Here is a 27641-nt window from a genome sequence, read left to right as displayed (position 1 = left end):
ACTTTTATTTTTTTATGATTTTTTTATTTTTTATTTAGCTGGATTATGTGGAACGACGTATGAGCCAAAAAATAGTTAAAAATCAAGATCAGTCATCATACTCCAACCAGATTTCAAGAAAACTGGTATATTTATTCGATCAATCAATCAAATAATCAAATAATCTAACAATTGATCAGGTGGTCAAAACCAATCAAACAATTAAATAGTCAAGAAATGGAAACCCATTAGAGCAATTAGTCAAACATTTAATTAGTTTTCTGATCAATATAAGTCAACAAATTAAAAATTCATTAAATCAATTAGTCAACCATTTAATTACTTTTCTGATCAATATAAGTCAACAAATTAAAAACTCATTAAAGCAATTAGTCAACCATTTAATTAGTCAAACAATCAATTACTCAATTAATAAATAAATCAGCTGACTTTTACAGATAAATCAATTGCAGGGTAAAAACTAATAAAATAAATCATCAATGATTAATAATTTAGGTTATTACTTGGCCCAATCAAGAACTTATTAAAACACAATGAATTTTACCGCAATCAATTGAATTTGCAACCATCAAAGAACAAAAATCATTGAACAAATTTTAAATCAATCATTATAAAGTATTTATTTCAATGTGAAATAAAATCCCAAAAATCTATATAAAAAGCTTATTCAAGTCTAAAAATAAATCTTTAAAAAACTGGTTAGTTGACATTCAAATGTCCAGACCTTGGTATCAAAATAGATACAGCTGGCATATCGAAATAAAACTGACAATTTATAAAAATAATATTATAATTAATAAAAAATCTCTGAAGTAAAAAAACTTTTAAGAATTACCAATTTAACTTTGAGTGACTCTTTATTTAAACAGCACCAACACAAAACGGGCGTTTCCTTAGAACCTTATTACTTTCTAAAACTGCACGTTTGCGGATTTTCATGGAAGCAAATAGTGGATTTCCATAGATGTGTTGTGAATTAGGAGTAAAAATTTTTTGGAAACTTTCAATGAAATCTTTCAAATGTTTCTATTTTTATGGTCACTCAAAATTACGTTGATAACTTCTACAGAATTAGATTTTAAAAAACTCAATTATTGATTATTTAAATAATAATTTTAGTCTCCTATGAGCAGCGGTTATTAAAGTGTTGGTCAAGTCTCTTAATTTTACTTTATTTATTTATTTTGGTAAGTTTTATCTTTTTTTATTTTGTTATTCTAAATTTTTGTTTTTTTTTATTTTTCGTTTTAGGTTTTTTCATTGAAGCAATTTTGTCAAAACCATAAAAGTGAAATTAAAGAATAATCGGTTTTTTTTCTGGAAATCATAATGATTTAGATTTAAGCAAGTTGGAACTCATGAGTCACGAAAGCCCCTGATTTATTATTAAAATTCTAACCTTTGAAATAGAACCAAGGACAGGCAAGGATAGAAAGAGCTCCACATGTTCTTTAAAAAGACAGAATTAAATAAAAAAATGTGTCTCAAGAAAAAATTTTTACAATTTAATTGAATGAAAAAAAAGGGAATAGAAATTATAAAAAGTAGATCGTGTTGATTCCGAGCTTATTTTCTTTAAATGTCTTTAATTGAAAAAAAAGGTCAGATTTTAAATTTTTTGTTGGTGGATTTTCAAAAAATTTGGGCCTTATCGGTGTAACTGTTTTGGCGTTTCTTAGATAAAAAAACAAACAAGATATACACCCATACAAGCTCAACTAAAGTTTAAACTCTTGGTGGGATATTTGTTCTCTATTTAAAGAAGTTCCGTGTTTATTCATTACAAGAATACAGTACACTTTTTAAAGTGACCGTAAGCGTAATTTCAAGTGACCCTCTATGCAGAGATGGCATCGCTTGATTTACTACGTTACCCTTGAAATCGTTGTCTGATAACGTATGAATTAGATATCAATGTTTTTGTTTCTTTAAACAGTTTATTTCCGTTAGCGATTTCTCTGCTAATTTGATTTGCGCATTTCTTGTTTTATAAGAACCAATGGAGAAGCTCAAAGAAATTAACACTTTTCAAGTCAGAAAATAGCGGTAGCTTCCACATTTGATATCTGTTTATAGTTTCAAGGGTATCGTTGTGAGTCGGGCATTGACATTTTTGCATGCATAGTCACATGAAATATATTCTTATATAAAAGGAAGGGAAAGTTGAGTTCTCAGGTAGAAAAGGGTATTTTGGATAAATGTCAATATTCGCTGAACCTCTTTATATGAGAAATAAATTATCCCTCAAGGAAGTTAAACTGACTTTTTAAATCGGAAATACTTCTAAAGGAAGTTCAGTAAAGGGCCTCAGGAAACCATATATCATGAATTGAAAACCTATTGAAAGCCCTGATTATTAAATAATTTACAGGTCTATATTTACGGCGCCAGGAATGCCAAAGCTTGTCTTTCCTTCGTTAATAATTCAGAAAAATTAATCTTTTATAGATTTACTTCATTTCAGGCTTTAACCTTTACATTATAGTCCTTGACGAGGAAACATTTAAACTGTCCTTGGGAAACATTTAAACTGTCCTTGGGAAACATTTAAACTGTCCTTGGGAAACATTTAAACTGTCCTTGGGAAACATTTAAACTGTCCTTAGGAAAAATTTAAACTGTCCTTGGAAAACATTTGACCTGTCCTTAGGAAACATTTGAACTGTCCTTGGGAAACATTTAAACTGTCCTTGAAGGAATGGTCGGGAAACTATTTAGTCAAAATTTAGATAATTAAACCCTGATATATCGAAACTGTTTAATTTTAACTAAATTAAAAAACTTTACTTAATTTTAACTTTGAAAACTAGGACAACAGCTAAAATGTGCAAAGTTTCTCCAAATCCGTAATTAACAAACATATACATATTTGAAGGGTTATCTAAATGTACAAACTTGAAGGGGTTATCTAGATGTAAAAATTTGAAGGGGTTATCTAGATGTAAAAATTTGAAGGGGTTATCTAAATGTACAAATTTGAAAGGGTTTTCTTAATATACATATTTGAATGGGTTATCTAAATGTACAAATACATGTATAGATGACCTCACAAAAGTTTAGTCCACAAGGATGTTTGTAAAAGTGAAGAAATACAATATTTTTTATTTTCAGACTCCTGAGCCTCGTTTGACAGAGATGGGAGATATTTGAGTGGTTGCGAGCATTAGCTATCTATCTATCTATCAAACATCAGTTTTCTATGCACTGCATGCAACTTCATCTAGCGAACAATTTTGCACTTAAACTGAAGAAAACCAACACAGTATTCTTCAGTTTAACGATCACCAATTTTTATTCTAATTTCTTAAACCTTAAAAAGTTCATATCAATTTTTCAACTTTATACTTAATTTCTACTTAGAACCTTTCAAAACAGTGCCAAAATTGTGCTAAGTCAAGTTTAACAATTATCTCTTAAAGAAATGATTGTACAGATTGTGTAAATTACAACCACCGTGGCTCACGTAAACCAGTAATTTGTTCTAACTTTATAAATATCTTTCAATGTTTTTACAACACTATTTATGTATGTTTGTATAGTATCAAGAACGAAAAACAAAAAGAAAAATCTAAAAAATGTTCAAATATCTTTTTGTCTTTCATAATTGTGTACATTTTGAGAACCTGTAAATAAGCACCGCTCTCAAAATCTAAAAGTTATGCTAACATATTATCCAGGGCCGACGAAGACGACTGAAAAAAAAGAAATCCGCGAACAAGGAAAATGAAGAAAATAACGTTGCATCACGCTCACCCTCAGCACCGGCCTTGGAGCTCCTCAGTGACTCTGAACCAGCCCTTGAGAATGGAGATGCGGCAGATGATGATGAAGCTGTAAATGAAGAAGATGGAGGAGTAGTAAATGAAGATGCTGCTGAGGATGATGGAGAGGCTGCTGTGGAGGGAGATGCTGTTGTTGAAGAATTAGATGCTGCTGATTAGGAAAGAATTGGGAGTAAAATGACGACCATATATTAAACAGAAGATACAAGAGATGTTCAAATTGCTCCGAAGATTTAACTCCGGTTGTGTTATTTTTGAAGAAAATGATGTTTTAAAGGTTATTAAATATCATACAATGTCCATGTTTACATAATTAACTTTACATCTCTTGTACCTTATCTGTTAAATCGAATGATCGAAAGCACTTCACTATTATAAACATTTTGTTACTTTATTAATGACTTTTCTTAACACTGAGATATGTCCAGCTAAAAATGTGTGAAATATATCTAATATTCTGGTCTCAAATTTTAACGAAATGTCTGAAATGCTCTCGATTATTCGATATTTCTAACCAAATGTTAGGTTTTTTAACAATTCAGAGAAATATTTTATCGTCAAAAAAAAATCAAACGGCAATAGATACACTAACACAACTATTGAATCTTAATGTACACAAAATTAATATTCTCCGATTTTTTTCAATAAAGACATAATTGTTTTGTAAATTTCCAACCAATATTTAAAAATGGAAAGGAAAATTATTAAAAATAAGTAATAACAAAAATATGTCTAATCAAATCAATATTCTTAAGAGCACATACTATATAAAAATAGGAAATTAAAAAATATTTCCTTAATTCTAATCTAGTCGTGTGTAGTAAATATGCTATGATAGATATATGTTAAAACTATAAAAAATAATTGAATTTTAATTTTTGAAATCTTTATAAAAATTGAATTCCTTAGTTCAAAATCTGTTCTTCCCTGAATCGGCTCAAAAAGTTCCTATAAATTCCATAAATTCCAACTTGACCCCTCTTGGCTTCCAGTAAGCATCATTTTCTAACATTGTTTTTAGTTACATTTGTAATTTTGATGTTTTAACATTCACAATTAAATTAAAATTCTTCTGTTTTTGGATTTTTAAACCAAAATTTTTTTCTTGGCTACCCTTGAACTAAATATAGATTTTAAGGTTTTTCCATGAGACCAGAAACTTTTTAGAATATTAATCAAATTAAAAACAAATTTATTTGACGATTGAATAAAGCTATGGATTAGGATTATTGATTAATATTCTTTAAAGTTTTTGTTTCAAAATTCACAAAGTTTAAATATTAAAAGAAAAAACAAATATATAACTTTCTAAACATCATTTAATGTACCGATAGTTATGTACCTATAATTGTACTCCTTTACGTGCACTCATGTACAACTGTACATATGATCAACCAACATGTAAATCAATGTAACGAATAAAGATTGATGATATTTTTGCACATTTTCCTGCACATATGCCTGGATTGCCTGATTTTTTGGATGGGTTTGCGTGTTTTCTTTAGATGTGAACATAAGCCGTGCACTTTTGTAAGAAACCCATGTTTAAAATTTGTTTATAACAAAGACGACATTTGAAACCATCCCAAATTGCAGGTAGCCTTAAGGCGAGCGAAGTACCCTAAAGCTTGGGAGAAAAAGAAAGCTAAAAAACTCAAAGGAAAGATTTTGGATTTCTTGATTTAAAAAGTTCCTTGCAGAGAAAGTAGAATGTTTGTAAATTAAAGTAAACTTTAAGTCAATAGTGTATCTTTCGACCTACACGCATATCCGCTCTACTCCACTTCAGACATACGCACGATCCACTATATTACACTTACGTGACTTTACTACTGTAAGTTGGATTTGTGGCCGGAGCCCCCGGCCCCCTAGCTTGTCCTAGCCGAGGCGATGGGCCCCGTAACTGCAGAGCTTGGCCCAGATATTGTCTTTACTTTACCTAAACCTCAAATAATAGAAAATAAAACAGCTGTCGTAGGTTCTTTATTGCAGTAGGTCGGAAAGTTATTAGGTCAGAAGTTCAGTACAGAGGATATTGCGTATAGACGATGTAATGTAACTCTACCCTTTAAGTCGAGGAAGGAAAGTCAGAAGACGATATTTAAATGTCGTCTTAATGTGAAGTGTTCCAAGCCAAATTGATTAACCACAAAAGTTTAGACAAGAACTTTTGAATTTCAAGAAATGAATGGGTTAAACTTGATAAGAAAGGTTTTTATAAATGGTGGAATTGTTGTCTCTGAAATATCATAATTTGTGGGTAACAACAGAGAGAAGGTTTCCTTATTCTTATCAATTTTAAGTAACCTTTAGTTTAAAGATATATACAGGGATAGCCAGAAAAAATCTGAGATAAGAAGACGACTTTTAAACTCAATTTAGGACTTAAACTAGATTAATGAACTTTAGAAATAGCAAATTATACAGTGTAAATAGACTCTTTTCACTTAAATTGGGCTTTGCTAAGGTTACAAGTAAAAATAATTGCTTTGTAACAACATCAAAACACTTAAGTTTTGCTACAATGTCGTCTTTTTATTTCCCTTTTTCTCTGATTATCACTGTATGTTCACATTCATGCAGAGTAAGCGTAGTATTTACCAACTAAATTGACCAAGAGACGAATTAAAAATCTTCTCTGATCTTTGATATATCTACCAAATGACAAAGTGTGTATCAAAAATGATTTCAACATTTCAAAGCTTGCTATAATATATATATATATATATAATAATATATATAATATAATATATATATATAATATATATTATAATATGGTGAACCGTGTAAATAATGAAAAACTTTCTGTTGCTTGCCGTCGTTTTTGATGCACACATTGCTACAAGAAAATTATTAAAGCAAAAAAAATGCCATGTTTTTGGAGTGGTACACCCTACCCTTTGTCTGATTTTTTAATCTTGCAAGCATCCTTGCTTAAGATTTGGTCCTGACTTGATTTTGTTAAAGAATTCCAAGATTAAATTCTCACAAAATCTGGCGCAAAAAATACCATTTTTTAGAGGAAAAATACATTTACATTATCGACGCTCAGTTTTAAAACTATTTGTGTAATTTTTTTAAATTGACTCACACCGAAGAGCTGATGACCCATTCAAATATTACAACCTACAAAATCCAAAATAAGAGAAAAATAAAAATATTTTTCCCCTGAATTTCCGGTCTAAAGTCATAATCATTGGGTCGGGAAACTCAATTCTGGATTCTATAATGCATTTCCCCCTCTCCTTATAACATTCCCTATTTTTCATGATCTGAGAGTTACTTATGAAAACATTTATTCCTTTTCAAAGATTTTTGATAATGAAGACGACATTTCATATTTTCCAGGAATGTTCGAAAATCCAGCGCCAGCTAAAATAATTTTAAAAAAAACTAAATCAAAAATATTGATTAATTAATTAATTATTAATTAAGCGATTGTTATCGAACTCAATTCCATATCAGCCTAAACCCTATTCATTATTCGCCAACACTCCCTTTAAGTTGAATTACTTTTAATAAAATATGACAGAGCCCAGAATATGTAAAGCTTACTCAAACTATGATACTATGAAACAATCTTCACCTAACAGAAGGAGAAGGAGAAGAAGGAGACGGAAGAGAAGAAGGAGAAGGAGGAGAAGGAGGAGAAGAAGATAAAGAGGACCCGATAGACGAATCCCAAAATCAAGGTTTTTTTTAATTTCAGGGTTACACACGAAGAATAACTGTTCGATAACGACCTATAACTATTCTATGAGAGCTAATTATAAGATTGGGCAAAGAACTTTATCTGTAAACTATGCAATACCTATATCCTAAAAGAACTTTATCTGTAAACTATGCAATACCTATATCCTTAAAGAACTTTATCTGTAAACTATGCAATACCTATATCCTAAAAGAACTTTATCTGTAAACTATGCAATACCTATATCCTTAAAGAACTTTATCTGTAAACTATGCAATACCTAGATCCTAAAAGAACTTTATCTTTAAACTACGCAATACCTATATCCTAAAGGAACTTTATCTGTAAACTATGCAATACCTATATCCTTCAAGAACTTTATCTGTAAACTATGCAATACCTGTATCCTAAAAGAACGTTATCTGTAAACTAAGCAATACCTATATCCTAAAAGAATGGGATAACGATTAAAAAACCATCGTCACAACACGTTTTTGCAACGTTTTTCAACGTTTTTATAGCGTTTTTGGATTATTTTTAAAATATATAGATCCAAAATGCTAGACAAAAATTGGCTTTTCTCATATTTTGACATTCAAAAAATATTTAGACAAAAAACAAACCAAAAAGAATCAGGTGAAGGAATATCACAACTCCTGTAAGAAAAAATTCTGTTTCATTTTTTTTAAATTAACAAAAACATACCAATACGTACAGTACTCAAGGCCATACTAATATAAAATATTTTCAAGCAAAATGCTGCCAAATATGATTCTATAGTTGTTGTCGAATATATCAATAAAGACGACTTTAGATTTAAATTTGTTATTACTGTATTTTAGAAGAAACACAACAAGAAGGATACGATATTCTGGTTCTAGGGGAAGAGGATGAAGAGGATGGAGAAGGCGGAGGGGATGAAGATAATAACGAGAATGGAGAAGATGGAGAGGATGGTGAAGATGGAGATGAGGAGAAGGATGATGATGCAGAAAAAGATGATGATGGTGACAAAGAAAATGAAGAGGACGGAGAAGATGGAGAGGATGGTGATGATGTTCATACTCCATCCGCTCCTCCTGAAGAACTTGTCCAGGTACAGTGTTAGGTGATCTTATCAATACAAGTAAGTCGACTTTCGATTTCTATTTTGATTTATATAACAGCAGGATACACAAAAAAATAGAAGTCACGAGAAGCTGTCAATTCAAAAATCTTTTTCTCGATTACTTGTAAAATTGTAATTAGAAAACACCCTGTTGACAATCAAAGCTTAAAAAGTCGTCTTCGTTGTATTAATTTAATCGCTTACTACTGTATAAGATGAAGAATATTTGTTATGAATGTGCAATCCAAGAAGTGTATTTTGATATAGTCTAAGAGGAGTAAGGAGTGAGGACTGTCAAAGGCTAGGATCAATTGCTAAGAAAATTAACGGAGAGTTAACTAGATTTTTAATTATTAATATATATATATAAATATTTCTTTATTTTTACAGAATTAAACAGAATTTTTTTGAGAAATGTTACTTTTTACCTCTTTTGGGCACTTACTGTTTTATTTAGTTTATAGTTACTTACTGTTTTATTGTATTTTGTTAAATTCAAAGAACTAATTAGAATTGTTTACCCTTTTCCGACATTTTATTAAAATTCAGTTCAAAATCATTTATAAATTATTTTATGCGTATAATTATTTCTATTTAATATTTATAATATTCCGCCTAATGTTTCCTAGAAAAAGGATTTTATGAAATAGCGAGAAGTTGTTGAAACAATTACCGGTCGTCCATGGACAGAAAGGGTTCAAAATAATCTACGCGGCTTAACTAATTCTACTATTCATTTAATCTTATCTCTACATAGCTAAACATGCCAAGACAATATAGGTCTGGGGGCTCATAAGGGTTTACGCATAAATGTACTTTTAGTTCAGCACCAAAAACTGTCAATCTTTTGAACTACAAAATGTGTTCTACCGTTTTCGCACCTTTTAAAATTCGACAATGATTTTAAGAAAGAACTCTGTTTGTGTAAAACTTATATCTTTGCGACCCAATGTCAGACCTTTGATAATTTAGATCAAATAGTCTAAGTTTAAAATATCAAAGGTTTTCACCATCAGGTTGCAGGGATATAGGGATGGAAAAATTGAGTTTTTTGCTGCACCCTGTAGAACGAAAACATTAATGACAGAATTTTATTCTTACCCTTCTTGATTTTAGGATATAGAAGGAGGGGAAGGAGGAGAAGGAGGGGAAGGAGGAGAAGGAGGGGAAGGAGGAGATGGGGAGGATCAGATAATTTCAAGAATTGATGAAAACTCCGTGAGGTTATATATCCAAGGGAAGCCTATTGTACTGCAAATACCAAAACATCTAGAAACATCATACGAGTAAGTAAAACTTTCGATTTCGTACATCTTCCCATTAGACATTTATTCATTTGTCCTTTACTCTTCTTTGTCCTTTACTTATTTGTCCTTTACTTCTCTTTGTTCTTTACTCATTTGTCCGTTACTTATTTTTGTCCTTTACTTCTTTTTATCCTTTAATTCATTTTTTCCTTTACTATTTGTCCTTTACTTCTTTTTGTCCGTTACTTCGTTTTGTTCTTAACTTCTTTTTTGTCCTTTACCTCTTTTTGTCTTTCACCTGAATTTATGAATTTTCTACACATTTTTTAGCTTACATTTTTTAAATCAATTTCTAAAATGAGATCTGTTTTTTAGGTTGTCTAATGAACTTGAAGCTCCATCCCTGTCTCCTAGTGTAAACTGGGTTTATGGGTACAGAGGGAAGGATACAAGGTTCAATATTTTTACTGCATTTTTTGGATTAAGTTGAAATACTATAATTTTAGGGCGCTTCGCAGCCATCTTCTATTTCAATTACAATATAAAAAATAACAAAAAAAAGTTTGCTCATTTAATGATAGATTTTTGCACATTTTCAAATATCAAAAATTTTGGACACAAATTTTTGTAATTTTGATCATCCATAACCCTTCTCTGAGGTCATGTAAGGTCTAACACAAAATTTGGGCCAGATCGGTTCAGCCGTTTAATTTTTGCATTATTGTGTTAGCACAGTGATCTAATTTATGCATATTCTGAAGTGAATATTATAATAAAAAAATCTTTTAAAATAAAGTTAAAAAGTATCTATACCTGTAGCTCAAAAATATGTATGACCAAGAAAAGTATGATAAGGGTGGTAGGGCATAAAAAGGGAAAAAATAGTTGAACGCATGCTCTCTCTCTGTCTGTCTTGTAATTTAACGCGGCATCACTTAACTCCTTTGGCTTCTACCTCAGGGTTATTGTGTACAAAAACCCCCTAAATCTTGAAAAGACCACACCTAGTGTTCTATTTGTATTGTTATTAATCTATGATCAATCCGGTCTCAAAAGGTTTTGCATTATTTACAAACCAGTGTGATTTTTTTGGGAAACATTTCGAAAATTTAGAATACGTTCAAGACCTTTTCAATTATTTTATTTTAACTTTCACTTTTATTAAAAATGTATAAATAAACAGTTTTTTATGTGTTTTATTATTTGGCTTTTTATTCTATTTTAAACAACTGCAGTACCCACATTTATCAAAATGATCCATCTAAAGGGTGTCCCAATAAACATGGGAATTCAGTGACGAATTCGATATCGTTCTTTTAAATAATTCTTAGATTTAGTGTAGTGCTACCTGCTGAGAAAGCTTTAATCTGTTCCGTCTGCTATGTTCACATTTTGTTTGTTGATGTTTTGACTACATACGGTTGTACAAACAGAGCAAACTTGTCCGTCTTCACTGTTCATCTTGCGGATACATTATAGACACATCTTTACAGCCATTTACCGTTTTCATAAAATAAACTCTAGCAACCGTAATAATATTATGGCTTTTGAAATCAGGTATTACCATGCCAATTCGTAACAAAGACAATATCGAATTCGTCACTGAATTTCCATGTATTTTGGGACACCCAGTAATATCCGTTCATTCAAAAGAATATAATGATTTTTTGAACTGCATCAGGTAAAATAACATTATCTCATTTCAAAGTGACGGTCATCGTGATTTCAAAATAAAATACTGTGCTTTTCTATTTTAACAGTGTTTAATTCTGACAATTTCTTTGATTGTCTGTGCTGCATAAACCTACAAATCCACAAATCCACAAGTCCACATAAATTAATAATAAGTTGAGTTGTATTGTTATGAATCAGGCATAAGTAACACTGAAACTTTAAGTTATAATTTATTTAGATCCAACCTATGGAGTCTGCCTGAGACAGGAGAAATATTGTACTTTACCGCCAGTATTGCAGTACTGTACAGTCCGGAGTCTCATGTACAGCGGCACTACCGTGGACACACAGACGATATAGAGTGCTTGTCTATACACCCACAGCTGCCTCTTGTAGCTAGCGGTCAAGGAGTAGGCACAAATTCATCAGAACTAGATGGAAGTCATGTTCAGGTTAATCTTTTTAGAAGCTGAACTAATTTGCATAAACCTGCGAGATTATAAAATGAATTTTAATAACTATTTTTAACTGAGAAAAGTTTCATTATTTTTCTCAACCTGTTTGTATACACATGTAACTAGTTTGTTGAATAGTATTTGTTACATGGTTTGTCCATGATATTTAAGAATTGTAAAAACAACTTTCTTATGCTGGCTGATTAAACAACTGGTGAAATTTTACAAACCACTTTACGCTCTTACTTAAGAATTCTCATTTAAAATATGTTACATACCCGGTCTTCCCCTTTAAGTAACAACAAAATTTCATCAAGAGAAAAGATATGTATGTTCACATATTTCTCGTTTCTTAAATTTGCAGCACCAGTTTATATTTTTGGTGGCTTTCAAGCTTTTTATATCTTATATCTATGAAAATGAAAGTTGCCTCTTTCTATGTGTTTTTTAACCTGTCCTTTTATGAACTTAAAAAATGAAATGTGTCTAAAATTAATCAGAGACAGAAAAAAAACAGAAATAAATGTTTAGGTCTGGAATTATGAAAACTTAAATCTTATTCATATTCTGGGGATCGGAGAATTTGAAAATAAGGTAATTTAAATTTTAATTTGATTAAACTAAAAAAATTGTATCTTAAATGAATTATAATTATGTATATATATATATATATCTCGTTAAAAGAATGTTTTTTAATTTCTTTAATTTCTTGTATTTACTAGAATTATTCAGATCAGAGATAGGATTTTTGTGTTTTCGTTTAAATTATTGTTTATTTATCAATTCTCTTGTTTTTTACTTTTTTTCAGAGGAAATATTGAGTTATATAAATCTTTACAGAGATCATTAAAATCAGGATTAACAAATTAAAAAAAAACCTTTTCCCCTAAATTTTGAAAATTAATCTTTAACAAATTTTTTAGATCACATGTTTGGCATTCTCAGTACAAAATGCCGAAGGAGAATCTAAACTAGCAGTAGTAGACGGGGCAAAACAGGTGAAATTTTTGTAATAAGGAAAAAAAATAATTTTTTTTCGGGCTGCTTAACAAATTTTAGTATATTTTAATTTGTTGTGGGTACAAAATATGTAAAGTATAAAGAGGAAAGAAAGATAAAAAAAGTTTGAAATTATTTTAAACAAGTCAATGCGCAAAATCTTTTTATTTAATTCTAGGAAAATTCCAAATTACCAAATTCCGTCAAAATTGTCTTTTCCAACATAAAAATTTGGTTTGCAATTTTATTACAAAAAAATCAGCACCATTGCTGTACAAGCAATAATATTAAGAGCAATGATTGGTATTATATTGAACAACAGAAAGTATAGACACTAGAAAATATTATTGTGTCATACCAATTTCATTTTTGTGTTTAATTGCAATTTTGCATATAAGTTATCTAGCTTTACGGATCAATTGCGCAATTATTACAAATATTGCAAATGAAACCCTTTAAACGTTATAACAATGTTTTTAGTGTTTTAAAATCCATTTGTTTTTGTTCTAGCCGAATATATCTGTTTGTTCTAGCCGAATATATCTGTATGTTCTAGCCGAATATATCTGTTTGTTCCAGCCGAATATATCTCTTTGTTCTAGCTGAATATATCTGTTTGTTCTAGCCGAATATATCTGTTTGGTCCAAGTTTGAGCTAGCACAGATTGCTCCAAGGAAACTAACCGCTTCCACTGCATCCTCGGATAAGGTAAGATAAGTTAATAAATACTAAGTAATGTTGGGGGGAGGGGTGCTGGTTTGGTAGATTTGTTTCTGATGTTTTTAAAAATATGTCTTTGCCAAATTAACAAAAAATTTATCACGCACGGACTAGTGCTTTCTAATAAGATTGAAAAAATTAAAAGTTGCAACCCCATACAATTGAATAATATTATATTTTATGCATAGCATTTTAATGGTAGTAACCATTTCTAATGACAATTTTAACCTATAGTTGTTACTCTTTTTGTCGCTATTTTGACGTATATTTGATACAAATAGAAAAGCAAATTTTAATATCGATATTTGTATTTAAGGTGCTGTCTGTACGGTTCTACGACAAACGGCAAAATATTCTGGTGACTGTTGGGAAAGCACATATGAATATCTGGTCTATTGAAGGTTTGGTTTGGATTTTTTAAAACAAATTTGGAGTCCTAGGGGGCATTTATCAATTTTTAGAAACAAGGGCGTTGAAATTTTAAATTGTTTAAGGCGTTCCATGGCGTCTGGAGTAAAAATGTTTGTTTAAATTTTCCCTTTTGACCTTTAAACAGAATAATTCATCAAAATTCTTCTAATTTAGGTGATATTCTGATATTCTGATATTCTAATTTAGGTGATATTCTGATATTCTGATATTCTAATTTAGGTGATATTCTGATGAGACGCCAAGGATTATTTACCAAGGTAAGAGTTAAAGGGACTGTAGGATTAATTTCAAGTGGCGTGTTTCATTCAAAACAATATTCTTTAAACCTTTAGTAGTTCTCTACATAAACCCTTGTAAATTTAGTACAATACATGGAAATGTAGAATTTGTTCTCAGTACAGCTGTATTCTGAAGTGCAACTTAGTTCAAGTGTCCGACAAAATTATTAATAATAGTGATAATTTTCGAATAAAATGTGAATCTTATGCAGTACGCTTTTGGAGTAAAAGGGGAGGTTGTGTATCTCTGAACCGTTTATTTACGATGAAATATTGCTCTCTAACAGACTGTCTTCCTGTGATAAAGTAATCCTGCATACGATAAAGGAGTGGTTTAAATATTTTCAGAAATCACCCCCGAGTACTGTAATATACAGATTGACTTTTGGAAATGGAGTACATGGCCTGTACAACTAGTAAAGAATTAGCGTACATCATCACTCTATATACTACAGGGTGTCCCAATAAACATGGGAATTCAGTGACACATTCGATATAGTCTTTTTAAATAATTCTTAGATTTAGTAAAGTGATACCTACTAAGAAAGCTGTGATCCGTAAGATTTATGTCTGCTATGTTTACAACTTGTTTGTTTATGTTTTGACTGCATAAGGGTGTACTTAGTAAAACAAGAAAATTACAGTATACAAACAGAGTAAACTTGTCCGTCTTCATTGTTCATCTTGCGGAGACATTATGACACATCTTTACAGCCTTTTACCGTTTTCATTGAATAAACTCTAGCAGACATAATAATATTCTGGCTTTTGAAATTAGGTATTACAATGCTATTTCATTACAAAGACGATATCGAATTCGTCACTGAATTCCCATGTTTATTGGGACACCCTGTATAACCTCGTTGTGGTTTCCTGCCACCCTCGAAGATGATCTAAAGTTTGACGGATACTGTTGTAAATTTCACTCTTTGCAGAAGACCTGGTCACTTGAATTTGAATACGCTTTGTCATCTCAAGAAATTTTAATTTTAAAACTTATGATTCTTTTTTCAGAAAATTGATCGTCCGAAGTATGTTATCTGCGTGGCCTTCGCAGCTTCAGGTCAAATTTTGAACGGATTTATTATATTCCTTCCGGTATACAATACTTAATTTCCGGCATACCATATTTTACTTCCGTTAAACCATCGGGTTTTTTCAGTTTACCATATTTTACTTACGGTATACCATAGTTTACTTCCGGTAGACCATATTTTACTTCCGGTATACCATAGTGTACTTCCGGTAGACCTAATTTTACTTCCGGTAGACCATATTTTACTTCCGGTAGACCATAATTTACTTCCTGTAAACCATATTTTACTTCCGGTATACCATATTTTACTTCCGGTATACCATATTTTACTTCCAGTATACCATATTTTACTAATAATTTTGCATCATTTTACCACATTTTACATAAAATATGGTTTACTATATACTATTTATTTTACATCAATAATGATAAAGAAGTGAGTCTATGCCACAAACTGCAATTTTCTAATCCTTATATTTTCCTTCCTGATTGTGTAAACCTTTGAAATTTCAAACTTTGATTATTTGATCTGACAGAATTCATGAATTTAAATATCTAAGGTCTACGACATGGGGTTGTAAAAACAGGGATATATTGGAATGAGAAAATTAAAAACTTTGCAGAGACTTAATTCCTTTTAATATGTTATGCTTTGAACAATTTTATGTCGAAATACTCATTAAGTAAGTGTGCAAATATATGTTTGACGAATAATCTTTAAAAATGTTTTTTGTTAAAGTTCAATTCTGAACTTGTACGTTTGTAACATGAATACTTGTCGCAAACTGAAAAATTTCTAATCCCTTTTTCTTTTCAACTTCTTGATATATCAAACATGTTTTAAGATATTAACGGGAGAGTTCGCTTAAAATAAAAGGTAAACTATAATAAGTTCTTGGGTATTAATTGTTTTTATCATTTTCTTCTTATAGACGCAACAGATAGAATCAAAATTTAAAGCGATTGAATCCGACCTTTTTAGGTTTCAGTCTGAACCCCAATTAATTTTTCGCAAACACTCCCTTTAAAAATTGTCAAAATGAAACGATTAGAGTTTGAGGCGATTAACTTTTTGTATAATATTAGGAGAGATATTGACGGGGGACAGTGAGGGAAATATTATGGTTTGGAGAAGTGTTAAGGTCACAAGGGTTCTTAAGGTTAGTTAAACCAGATTTAACTTAACAAACCTATCCTCCTCAACAACTAAAAGTGCTAGGGATGTGAGATGCGGTGAAGAAATTAAGAAATCTGATTTGGGTGTCGGATGTGGTGCAATACCATTCATGCCTCCCCCCCCTCCCCATATATACGAATGAGCAAAAAGCCTCACTTTTTGAAGTCGATGTATTTCTGTAAAACGTTAAGAGTCTAAAACTTTTGGTTGGCACAGCGCTTAGCTATATCGACTTAACTGAACAGGCTCAGTGGAAACTTTTAATTAAAAAATTTTGATTACTAGAATATACGATAGACACATCAAGAGATAATTAAGAGTTATGTCGAAGGTTGTAAGGGAACCGCCTGAGTTAGTTAAAAACAGATTTAAAACTCAAAAGTTTTTAGCTCAGTTTAAACCATTCCTAAAATATTCAAATATTTAATTCTGTGGGATGTGAAACTAGATTAGGAATACTAAAGTTAGAATCTAATTATTTTAAAATTCATTCTTTTGATGTTTTGACGAGTTAATTTTTAGCCAAGAACAGAATTCTGTAAAATATTCAAGGGAGGGGGGATACAGGGTTAATTCACAACAATGCCCTTTAAAATTATAACGGATCAAGAATATTATAATTCTGTTACTATTTATATATATTCAAATAAAGAAGTTGCATTGCTAAACTAATAATAATAAAAACAATAAAAACATAAAACTGACAACATGCTTTTATTTGGCAATTTGATTGCGCCTAAATAATTCATTACGGGCTTTTTCATCCGCGCAAAATTTTGTTGCAAGCAATTTATTATTTTCACAATTTGAGCCATGGCATCTTTGAGCAAAATGATGGACTTATCTGTGTTTTTCTAAATTTATAATATTGCACTTTATTATCGATTTTTTCTGCCGCCCCAAATTTAATTATTTTCTTCTGAGATCCCGTTTAAGGCTCGATTTTATTTTTTAATCGCGCGTAATGCTAACGTTATTTTTTAGGGCGCGCATACTGGTCCTGTATCAGATATTTGTGTGCTTGAAGATGGATCGTTTATCTCTGGAGGGGTTTCTGATGGTACACTATGTATATTCAACAGTACATACGAGCTAATAGGTAATAATTCTAGTACATTCTCTATATTCAACAGTACATACGAGCTAATAGGTAATAATTCTAGTACATTCTGTATATTCAACAGTATATACGAGCTAATAGGTAATAATTCTAGTACATTCTGTATATTCAACAGTACATACACGCTAATAGGTAATAATTCTATTGCAATCTATATATTTTTTTAAATGTTTAACTTAATTTTTTGAAATTGGAAATCTAGGGTTTTAAGATGAAACAGAAGTAAAATTAAAATGACGGATGTTTATTTAAGGGGTCGGAGCCACTCTACCCGACCAGTTTGGAGGGGTGAGGAGAATATTAAAGAAATCCTTTAAGAAAATTGAAGAAACTAGAACAATTCATCTTATAATAGGAACTACCACCAACAGTATTGTAGAGGTGAGATAAAGGGATTAAATTCGCATTTTTCTATAGTGAACACTGTGTATATCAATACAATTCAGACAAATTTTCTATTATGTGTGATTTCAAATAGTTTTTTTTTTCAAACTACAAGTTTACAAGTGAACAAAGAGAATCTGTTAATATTGACAGGATTTCTTTGTTTCCATGTTTATGTGTATCCATGCTGTTTGAGAGCTTATAGTATAGAAATCAAAGCTTAAATAGAAACTCGATTTTAGACCAAATGCCCTGATTCCGAAATTTAAAAGAGTATTGTTGAACGAAACTTCAGAGTTTCCATTTTGGGTCTAAACTTTTCGTAGATTTAAATTTAAGAAATCAGAAAACAAAAACACAAATATTGATATCTACAAAATTGTCTGACCCCATTCATGGAACCGGGTTTCCGATACTGGGTTTCATCATGGTACTCATCTTAAGTTTTGGACTCTGGTGGTGGTTAACTGGAAACTCGGGTTCATTTGAAGTATGAAGTTGTGCACAGAAATACAGACTACAGAACAGAACAGGACAACAAATGAATCCTCCCAAGAGCCCGAAATTTAAAAGAGTATCGTTGAACGAAACTCCCGAGTTTCCTTTTTGGGGTCTTATCATTTGTGTAGATTTTGTTTCAAGAGATTCGAAAAAAATGGAGAACATAAATCAAGTGAAAAAAATAATATTTTATTACAAAAATATTGATATTCATAAAACTGCCTAACCCCATTTGTGAAACCCGGGTTCTAAAACTGGTTTTCATAACGATACCCTGTCTTAAGTTTTGGGCTCAGTCCCCTTCTAGTTCTAGGGAGTTTAATGTTTAATGTGGTTTCTGTGTAAAAAGGCTGTGTGGAAGTTTTAAGAGCTATAAAGACTTTCTATTTAGTAGTCTGTAGTCTGTAGCCTGTAGTCTGTAGTCTGAAGTCTGTAGTCTGTAGTCTGTAGTCTGTAGTCTGTAGTCTGTAGTCGGTAGTCGGTAGTCGGTAGTCGGTAGTCTGTAGTCTGTAGTCTGTAGTCTGAAGTCCGTAGTCTGTAGTCTGTAGTCTGTAGTCTGTAGTCTGTAGTCTGTAGTCTGTAGTCTGTAGTTTGTAGTCTGTAGTCTGAAGTCTGTAGTCTGTAGTCTGTAGTTTGTAGTTTGTAGTTTGTAGTCTGTAATCTGAAGTCTGTAGATTGTAGCTCAATGATGTGAATTGGAAGAAATTAAACGTGTTTGTGCAAATTTTAACATCATGCACAATGTACGTAGTTATACGTTCCGACTGCAGTACAGTATTTAAAACAAAACCAACCAAACCTAGTAAATATGTGCCAGGGAATGCTGCGTGTTGTAGAGGGAAATACTGAAGTACAGGACTGGGAAGTAGATCGAGTAGTTCTAGGGCATTATCAGGAGGTCTGGGGGCTTGCTGCCCATCCTACCAGGTACATGAAATAATACTAGATAAGAACGTCGCCATCTCCTATGTAAAAACTCTTATAACTTTAATTTTACGCACAAGAATGAAATGTAAGTTTAAGTATTGTCCTTTACAAATATGAAAATGTGTTTAAAACAAGAAGAATTCAAACTAAAGTTAGAGAAAATAGTTAAAATTTCGCTGATCAATATTTAAAAAATTTATATATATATACATGTATTTTTTAATTCAGGGATATGTTCATGACTGCAGGTTATGATGGAAATGTAATACTGTGGGATGCCGTGGCTCATGTAGATCGCTGGGTGGTTCAAATAAGTGGACAGGTACCATAATATTATAAACCTTGTTTTTTTATTTGTAACAATAAGTGAACATCTGCAGTACAGTGTCAAATGTTTGTTGTATATGTGTATTTTACCAATCTTGAACTGATCTAAATGTAAGCCTATATAGTATACAAGCTTGGAAACCCAGCGTTGTACAGGGTACTCTATAGTTACTTCCGCTGTTTACCCGCACTGGTCGACCAACTCAAACTAGAATCATAAAACCAAGCTAAGAACATTCCTGTGGGGCTCCTCAGTTCCCCATTCAAAATTTGAGGCTAATTGAACAGGGGGTTTCTGAGTTATGATCGGATAAACAACAGAGATTACACCTTTATATAGATACTGCTGGAACATAACTAGCTCTATCTTAACAAGTGTTGTGTTTGTTTAAATTTTGTCTAATTCTCTAAAAATTAAAAAATCAATATTACAAAGGTGGCAAAGTTTTTTGGTTTTATACCTTTGCTAGAATCCCCATTCCCCAATAAAGAAATTGAAATTTTATTTAAGTTCAATCACTTGAGTGTGTTCACTGTTCAGGCCCGATGTGTTGATATATCGCCTAATGGTGAAGTTTATGCTGTTGGAACACTAGGAGGAGTTCTTCATGTGGGACTCATGGAAACAAAGGTATAGATAATAATAATGATAAATAATAATAATAATAATAGTAATAATAATAATAATAATAATAATAATAATAATGATACCAATAACAATAATTATAATAATAACAATTTCAACAATAATAATAATAATAACAATAAATATAATAGTAATAATAATAATGATGATGTCGATGATGATGATGATGATGATGTCGATGATGATGATGTCGATGATGATGATGATGCCGATGATGATGATCATGATGATGATCATGATGATGATCATGATGATGTCGATGGTGATGTAGATGATGATGTCGATGATGATGTCGATGATGATGTCAATGATGATGTCGATGATGATGTCGATGATAATGTCGATGATGATGTCGAGTATAATGTCGATGATGATGTCGATGTCCTAAATTTTCATCAAATTTTTATTACTCCAATATGTTCTTTTTCTTTTCTTTTTAAACAGAGTCGAAAAATGTAATAAGAATAATTAAATAATGTTTTTAAAGGCAAAAAAATATTCCAAGACCATCCACTTTCATTTATTATTTTCTTTTTACGAAGATTTCTTAAAAAATTTAATCCAGCTTTCATTCTTAATCTGTAATCTATTTTATGATAAAAATGTTTAATGGAATGAAAAAATAAAAGATAGAACCATAGTGTAAACTGTAAAGCGTGAAATTGTGATAATGAAAAGACAACAGCTCCGAATTTTGCAGTATGATAAAAATCGAATAACGTTCAACCTTTTTTAAAGTTTATTAACTATATCGGGAGCTGACTTTTCGTTTCAACCAAATAATTTATGTTTATGAGAACACAATATGTGTGACAAAAAAAATATTAGATATATTTTCAGAAATTCAAATCTATAATCTTCAAATGGATTTTTTTGCATTTATTGAAACCGAATATATGCAATGAAAGCTATGAAATCAATATACTTTGCAATAATTTTTAGATTTCATATTCTGATCGACTAAAGATTGACTAAATATTGACATTAGTTTCAAAGCTTAAATGGCTTGAATTGGCCTGAAAATAAGCTGAATCACAGACAATGCTTCCAATTAAAGAAAGTCTTATCTTGAGTTTTATTCATTTGGGTTCATATACTTGTTCGACGTTCTTACTATATCTGTTGTTATTATTATCAAAGTTAAGCACATAAAAACCATTAGCTGAAGTGTCTGACGTTGCCTGTGGAATTCTAAAAATACTCGAAAACTTCTAATTTAGCAAAAAAAATCTAATCTTCAAAAAGAAAAGGAAAACGAATATATATGTTGGAATAGTTTATTTTTTATTTTAAATATAAAAACTGAATAAAAGATAATGATGATAGTTTCAAATATATATGGAAAAAATTATGTTTAGAATAATCAAATAAATAAAAAAATAATATCCTAGGAGCATATGATTATGAAACATGACGAAGGGCTAAATACTCTCAAGTTTAGTCCTAGTGGAGAATATCTTGCTGTAGGAAATTACATTTTTTAAACAGAAAATTCTGGCGCTTCGCGTTCCTCTTTCCTGAGTTTTTTATCTGACATTCGCCCTTTTTCCAGTTGACACTCTCTTAATATTTTTTTTTTTTTATGAAGATCCATCATTTTGCATTTTGTCATGAAATATCTTTTTAGGAGAGAATAAAAACTTTTGATTAATCATTTAGTAAGAATATTCTTTAATTTTCCATAATTGCACATTTATGTACGTTCTATATTCCTCTCTAGGCTTCAACTTTCCTCATTTCAAAACTTTAACATTCTTATTTCAACTTTAAAACTAGAAATTACGTACAATACATCAAAGACCGTTAAACTAATATTTAACCCCAGTCTCAACCATATGTGGGTGGGGGGGACTGGTGCCAATCCATTTGTAGTATCGCTGTCATTTTCAAAATTGCACGCTGTTTTTGTTTACAAAAGAGTTATGAAGGGACAGCAGATGTTGAAATGTAAACGAAAATTGAAAAACTTGCAAAAAAGTGTTTGTTGTGCTATACGTGACTGGGTCTGTTAATTAAAAAATTGCTTATTTTTTCAGTTAATTTACAAAAAAGTTAATATGAGTGATTTTTTACTGAATATCAAATTAAGAATTTTATTCCATATATCGCAATTTTCTGCTTTTTTTTATTAACTTCATCCTGGTTTAACCCTATCCTGGCTGGGCTTTTTTTTTGTCTAACATAGGCTGGGGGGGGGGTGTTTTCCAACCACCCCCACCCCCCTATGATTTTGCCCTTGGAGTTCAGATAGGGGAGTGTGACACATGTCCAACTTTTCAAGACCTATTCATGACCTATTCAAGACCTATTCAAGACCTATTCAAGACCTATTCAAGACCTATTCATGACCTATTCAAGACCTATTCAAGACCTACTCATTGACCTCTAACTTTAATGGTTATGGTGCAAGGGAGGATTTTTTAAAGGTTCAAAAAGTACGTCGAAAAAATGTTTTAAAATAATTATTTTTAGTTTTGACAAATATTAANTTCCTCCACCCCCCCCCAGCCGTGATAAGGTTAAGAAAAATGTAAAGGATGCAGTTTACTTTAATTGGGCGTGTTTGATCAGTATAAATAGTTTTAAAAATCCCTTTAAAAATTGTCTGTCTTCTAATTTTGTTCATTTTATTATTGATTTTAAGATGTATAAAACGTCAGGTTCTCATGACATGAAGATCCATGTGTACAAGCTAGGGGAGAAGGGTATTGAAGATATTTCAAAGGTAGGATGGATGGAAATTAAAGAATGCTAACAACGCTTATAACTTAAATACTACTACTGTGCATCGGACTAAATTTCTACAAAACCTTAAACGCATGTACATGCTTAATTCGTCTTGAAGTGTGGTCTAGAGGTTACCATCGTACATTCTTTGATCAGAGGGTCACTTTCGACTATGAATCATTTTAAACATTATTTTAATGTTGATAAATATGCGTGGTTTGGGTTTCAGGTACTTAACGGAATTGACATCAGTAAATATATTCACATTATTTCTGTAGAAAACTTAAAGCCCCGAGATTTTATTCTGATTAAAACATAAACCTCTGAACAAATATTCAAATTGTTATTTCAAAAGAATCTAATATTCAGATTAGTGAATGTGTTGGGCATTCCAGCTACATCAGGTTCCTAGATTGGTCAGCTAACTCATTGTACATACGGTAAGTAAAACATAAGCAATAACAGTAGTGTATTTTGCTCATTCCAGCTACATCAGGTTTATAGATTGGTCAGCTAACTCATTGTACATACGGTAAGTAAAACATAAGCAATAACAGTAGTGTATTTTGCTCATTTTTTTAGCTTAAAAATTGATTATATGCATGGTCAAAAAAAGATTTTTTTGGATTACATTGACCTCTGCAACTTATGTTACAGGGTGTCCCAAAAAACATGGGAATTCAGTGACGAATTCGATATCGTCTTTGTTATGAATTAGCATTGTAATACCTAATTTCAAAAGCCGTAATATTATTATGTCTGCTAGAGTTTATTTTATGAAAAGGGTAAAAGACTGTAAAGATGAGTCTATAATGTCTCCGCAAGATGAACAGTGAAGACTGACAAGTTTACTCTGGTGGTATACTGTAATATTTTTGTTTTACTAAGTACAACCGTATGCAGTCAAAACATAAACAAACAAAATGTGAACCCAGCAGACGAAACTCTTACAAATTACAGCTTTCTCAGTAGGTATCACCATACTAAATCTAAGAATTATTTAAAAAGACGATATCGAATTCGTCACTGAATTCCCATGTTTTTTGGGACACCCTGTATCAGAGACCGTTCTTTTCCCCCGAACATACAGGATGTCCCGCAAAACATCACAGTTGGTGAATAGTTTTGAATATCTTCTTCCATATACTGAATTAAATATTAAAGACTTTTTGTAGTTTATTTATATGAACAAAGCCCGTCCTAATGATGTACTCTGTGGGGAACTTTGGCCGATAGATGTCTCACACTAAATTCTTATCTGATAGATAGATATTTCGTACAAGCACAGTCGGAGACGTCTGCTGGTCATCCATTGTAGCGCTGATATGAAATAAGCTCAGCTGCGTTTACTTGAAGTGCCAAGCTGACCCTTAGAGCAATTTATAGAGTTTACATACACGTGAATACAGACACGTGCATACAGACACGTGAATACAGACACGTGCATACAGACACGTGAATACAGACACATGCATACAGACACGTGCACACAGACATGTGCATACAGACACGTGCATACGGACACGTGAATACAGACACGTGCATACGGACAAGTGAATACAGACACGTAGAGCAGAATTAATCCCAGCTCAGTTTGGAATAGGACTGGGCCGGTCCAAACTTAGTAGAGCTGTCCCAATCCCTCACCACTATTCTAGATTAAAGTGACCCATCTAGTCAGATTAATAATTAGTGTGTGGCAAGGAAACGCCCAACTTAAAAGTGCGCTAGTTCTAAACTGTATAAAAAAACAGAAACCGTGTTGAGTAGGACCAAATACTTTATTGAAACCGTGTTGAGTTGGACCAAATATTGTATTGAAACCGCGTTGAGTAGGACCAAATATTTTATTGAAACCGTGTTGAGTAGGACCAAATATTGTATTGAAACCGTGTTGAGTTGGACCAAATATTTTATTGAAACCGTGTTGAGTTGGACCAAATATTTTATTGAAACCGTGTTGAGTAGGACCAAATATTTTATTGAAACCGTGTTGAGTTGGACCAAATATTTTATTGAAACGCCAGTTATTTTCTGAAACCTATGTTCATGATAGTAAATATCTAAGAAATCGTAAAGATTAATTCCTTGATTATTATAATTACACTTCTAGCCTTTTAAGTGTATTTTTTCATGATTTAGTATGCAGATCTTCATACACACATGAACACTATGTTGTTCCCCTAAATTATCTCCTCCCATTGCAGGACACAGATTTGACACATCAAATATGGCGATCCCTTGTCAATGTATAATTTTTGTTGTGTTGTGAGTGTTGTGACCATGTTGTCTGTTTAGAAGTGTATCTGGAGACTATGAGCTGCTGTTCTGGAATCCTACAACTGGAGATCAAGTTCTAGATCTGGAAATCATGGCAAATATTGACTGGATATCACAATCATGCTCAATATCATTCGAGACACTAGGTAACCCTGTAAACATTTAGTCTCCGACAAACCGATGTCGAACATATAAACTCCAGAATTATTTACCCGCCATATTTGCCATCAGAACATAATCAGTTACCATGATTCCAAGGGAATATATTTTTTTAGACAGTTATATCTCATACTTTGAAATTTTATATTAAGCTGAATTTTAAATCCAATTTTTGGGAAATAGATCATCCTTTTTAATTTGAAGAATATGCAAAATAAACAAAAACAATGATTTTAAAGATTTAAAAAAATCTTTTTTCTGGTAAATATTTTTAAATCTATACTCTAATTATTTGTGCTATAGTTATTTGTACTACCGGTATTTGGAATCTAGGTATTTGTACTTTAGACATTTGTAATTTAGGTATTTGTTCTCTAGGCATTTGTACTTTAGTTATTTGTTTTCTAGGTATTTGTACTCTAGGCATTTGTACTTTAGGTATTTGTTCTCTAGGTATTTGTACTCTAGTGATTTGTACTTTAGGTATTTGTTCTATAGGCATTTGTACTCTAGGTATTTTTTCTCTAGGTATTTGTACTCTAGGTATTTTTACGTTTTCGTACTTTAGGTATTTGTAATCTAGGTATTTTTACTCAAAGTATTTTTACTCTAGGTATTTGTATACTCTAGATGTTTGTAACCGAGGTATTACAATAGGTATTTGTACCCATAGGTATTTATACTCTAGGTATTTGTACTCTAGGCATTTGTAATTTAGGTATTTGTACTCTATGTTTTTGTACTCTAGGTATTTGTTCTCTAGGTATTTATACTCTGGGTATATGTACTCTAGGTATTTGTACTCTAGGTATTTGTTCTCTAGGTATTTGTACTTTAGGTATTTGTAATCTAAGTATTTGTACTCTAGGTATTTGTACTCTAGGTATTTGTACTCTAGGTATTTGTATACACTAGGTGTTTTCTAGGTATTTGTACTCTCGTTATTTGTACTCTAGTTATTTTTACTCTAGGTATCTGGTATGATCGGTCAGCTGATGGGACGGATATAAACTGCTGTGCAAAATCTAACCAGCCCGACCTGCCAGCCATACTAGCGGTCGGCGACGACATGGGCAAAGTTAAGCTGTACAAATATCCAGCTGTACAATACAAAACCGGTTATATTGATCTGATCGGACACAGTGCGCATGTTACAAATGTCGTATTTCCTCTAAACCGCGGTTTAGTGTCGACGGGAGGTAGAGAAAATAGTATTATTCAATGGGACTTGTAAATTCTACATGCTTGATAAGCATAGATCAATTAAAAATTTAAAAATATTGTTATAAAATTGATATTTTATGTGCTGTAGTGAGAACAAGAAAACTATGGAATAGGAAGACGACATTATAGCAAAACTGAAGTACATGTATTTGATATTGTATAACAAAGTAAATAGTTTTACTAGAAACTTAATACATTACGTTTTAAGTAAAAGTCATCTTCATATTCCAGAGTTTTCTGGTTTTCTGTTTAAATTATTATTATTTTATCAGAACGTGATCTAAAAACTGTTATTTATGAGAAATATATAAATAAATATATACCTTCAGACTTTAAAATAATTATTTTTCCCGCATTCAGTAAAACTTTTGATTTTAGAAAATCTTTTTAAAAGCTGCCCTTGCCTTGCACATGCAAAATTCGTCCAACACTCGCCGGCCATTAACGACCTCCATTCGTCGAAACTGTTAATCTATTAGGGTTTAAAGAGATAAGCAAATTAATAATGGATATATCAAATCCAAATCAAATCATATGCAAGATTTCACGTTCAACTAAATGTAACTAATAACTCGTAAAATTCTAAATTTCTCCATATCCCTTAAATCTTAATAACTTTTCAAAATCTGAAACAGTTTGAAATCCCGTAATCTGAAACGTTTAATACGAATGCAATCCCCCCGGAATGGCAACTCTTGAATTAAGGGGTGGATAAGTATCAGGTTTTTAATGAATCTGAGTTCAAA

General features: G+C 31.5%; 2 protein-coding genes and 1 long non-coding RNA gene across 3 annotated transcripts in view; all 3 read left to right on the top strand.

Moving 5' to 3' along the window:
• Window positions 1-13674, top strand: part of LOC111698207 (uncharacterized) — a 56058-nt gene extending 42384 nt beyond the window's left edge. The window contains exons 10-18 of the mRNA XM_023468480.1: window positions 5379-5442; window positions 7376-7474; window positions 8316-8569; window positions 9698-9804; window positions 10204-10281; window positions 11741-11954; window positions 12489-12551; window positions 12881-12955; window positions 13582-13674. Coding sequence (XP_023324248.1) covers window positions 5379-5442; window positions 7376-7474; window positions 8316-8569; window positions 9698-9804; window positions 10204-10281; window positions 11741-11954; window positions 12489-12551; window positions 12881-12955; window positions 13582-13674 — 1047 coding nt within the window. The remainder of the gene's footprint in view (window positions 1-5378; window positions 5443-7375; window positions 7475-8315; window positions 8570-9697; window positions 9805-10203; window positions 10282-11740; window positions 11955-12488; window positions 12552-12880; window positions 12956-13581) is intronic.
• LOC111698212 (uncharacterized) lies at window positions 37-3703 on the top strand. Its single transcript, XR_002764493.1, has 3 exons — window positions 37-125; window positions 1120-1187; window positions 3112-3703. It is a non-coding gene; the product is annotated as an uncharacterized LOC111698212 (long non-coding RNA).
• Window positions 9727-27005, top strand: LOC111698211 (echinoderm microtubule-associated protein-like 1). Its single transcript, XM_023468491.1, has 20 exons — window positions 9727-9867; window positions 10204-10281; window positions 11741-11954; window positions 12489-12551; window positions 12881-12955; window positions 13582-13665; window positions 13994-14078; window positions 14329-14366; window positions 15402-15450; window positions 16510-16583; window positions 17585-17699; window positions 17974-18101; window positions 19423-19532; window positions 19761-19854; window positions 20401-20490; window positions 21897-21972; window positions 23166-23230; window positions 23602-23672; window positions 25531-25658; window positions 26643-27005. The coding sequence occupies exons 7-20, from the start codon at window positions 14057-14059 to the stop codon at window positions 26903-26905; spliced, it is 1323 nt and encodes a 440-aa protein (XP_023324259.1). The 5' UTR covers window positions 9727-9867; window positions 10204-10281; window positions 11741-11954; window positions 12489-12551; window positions 12881-12955; window positions 13582-13665; window positions 13994-14056; the 3' UTR covers window positions 26906-27005.
• Window positions 27006-27641: the final 636 nt, after the last annotated feature.

Source organism: Eurytemora carolleeae, unplaced genomic scaffold, assembly GCF_000591075.1.
Source record: "Eurytemora carolleeae unplaced genomic scaffold, Eaff_2.0 scaffold312, whole genome shotgun sequence".
In the NCBI taxonomy this organism is placed as follows: domain Eukaryota; kingdom Metazoa; phylum Arthropoda; class Copepoda; order Calanoida; family Temoridae; genus Eurytemora; species Eurytemora carolleeae.
Note: the sequence above shows the minus strand (reverse complement) of the source record. Positions and strands in the feature narration are given on the sequence as shown.

What these genes read in the sequence shown, in the direction of transcription:
- LOC111698211 (XM_023468491.1), top strand. Translation starts at nt 14,057, where the DNA reads ATGAATATCTGGTCTATTGAAG. An exon ending in GCCAAGGATTATTTACCAAG is followed by an intron (nt 14,367 to 15,401) that starts GTAAGAGTTAAA and finishes TTCTTTTTTCAG; the next exon opens with AAAATTGATCGTCCGAAGTA. An exon ending in AGGTCACAAGGGTTCTTAAG is followed by an intron (nt 16,584 to 17,584) that starts GTTAGTTAAACC and finishes GTTATTTTTTAG; the next exon opens with GGCGCGCATACTGGTCCTGT.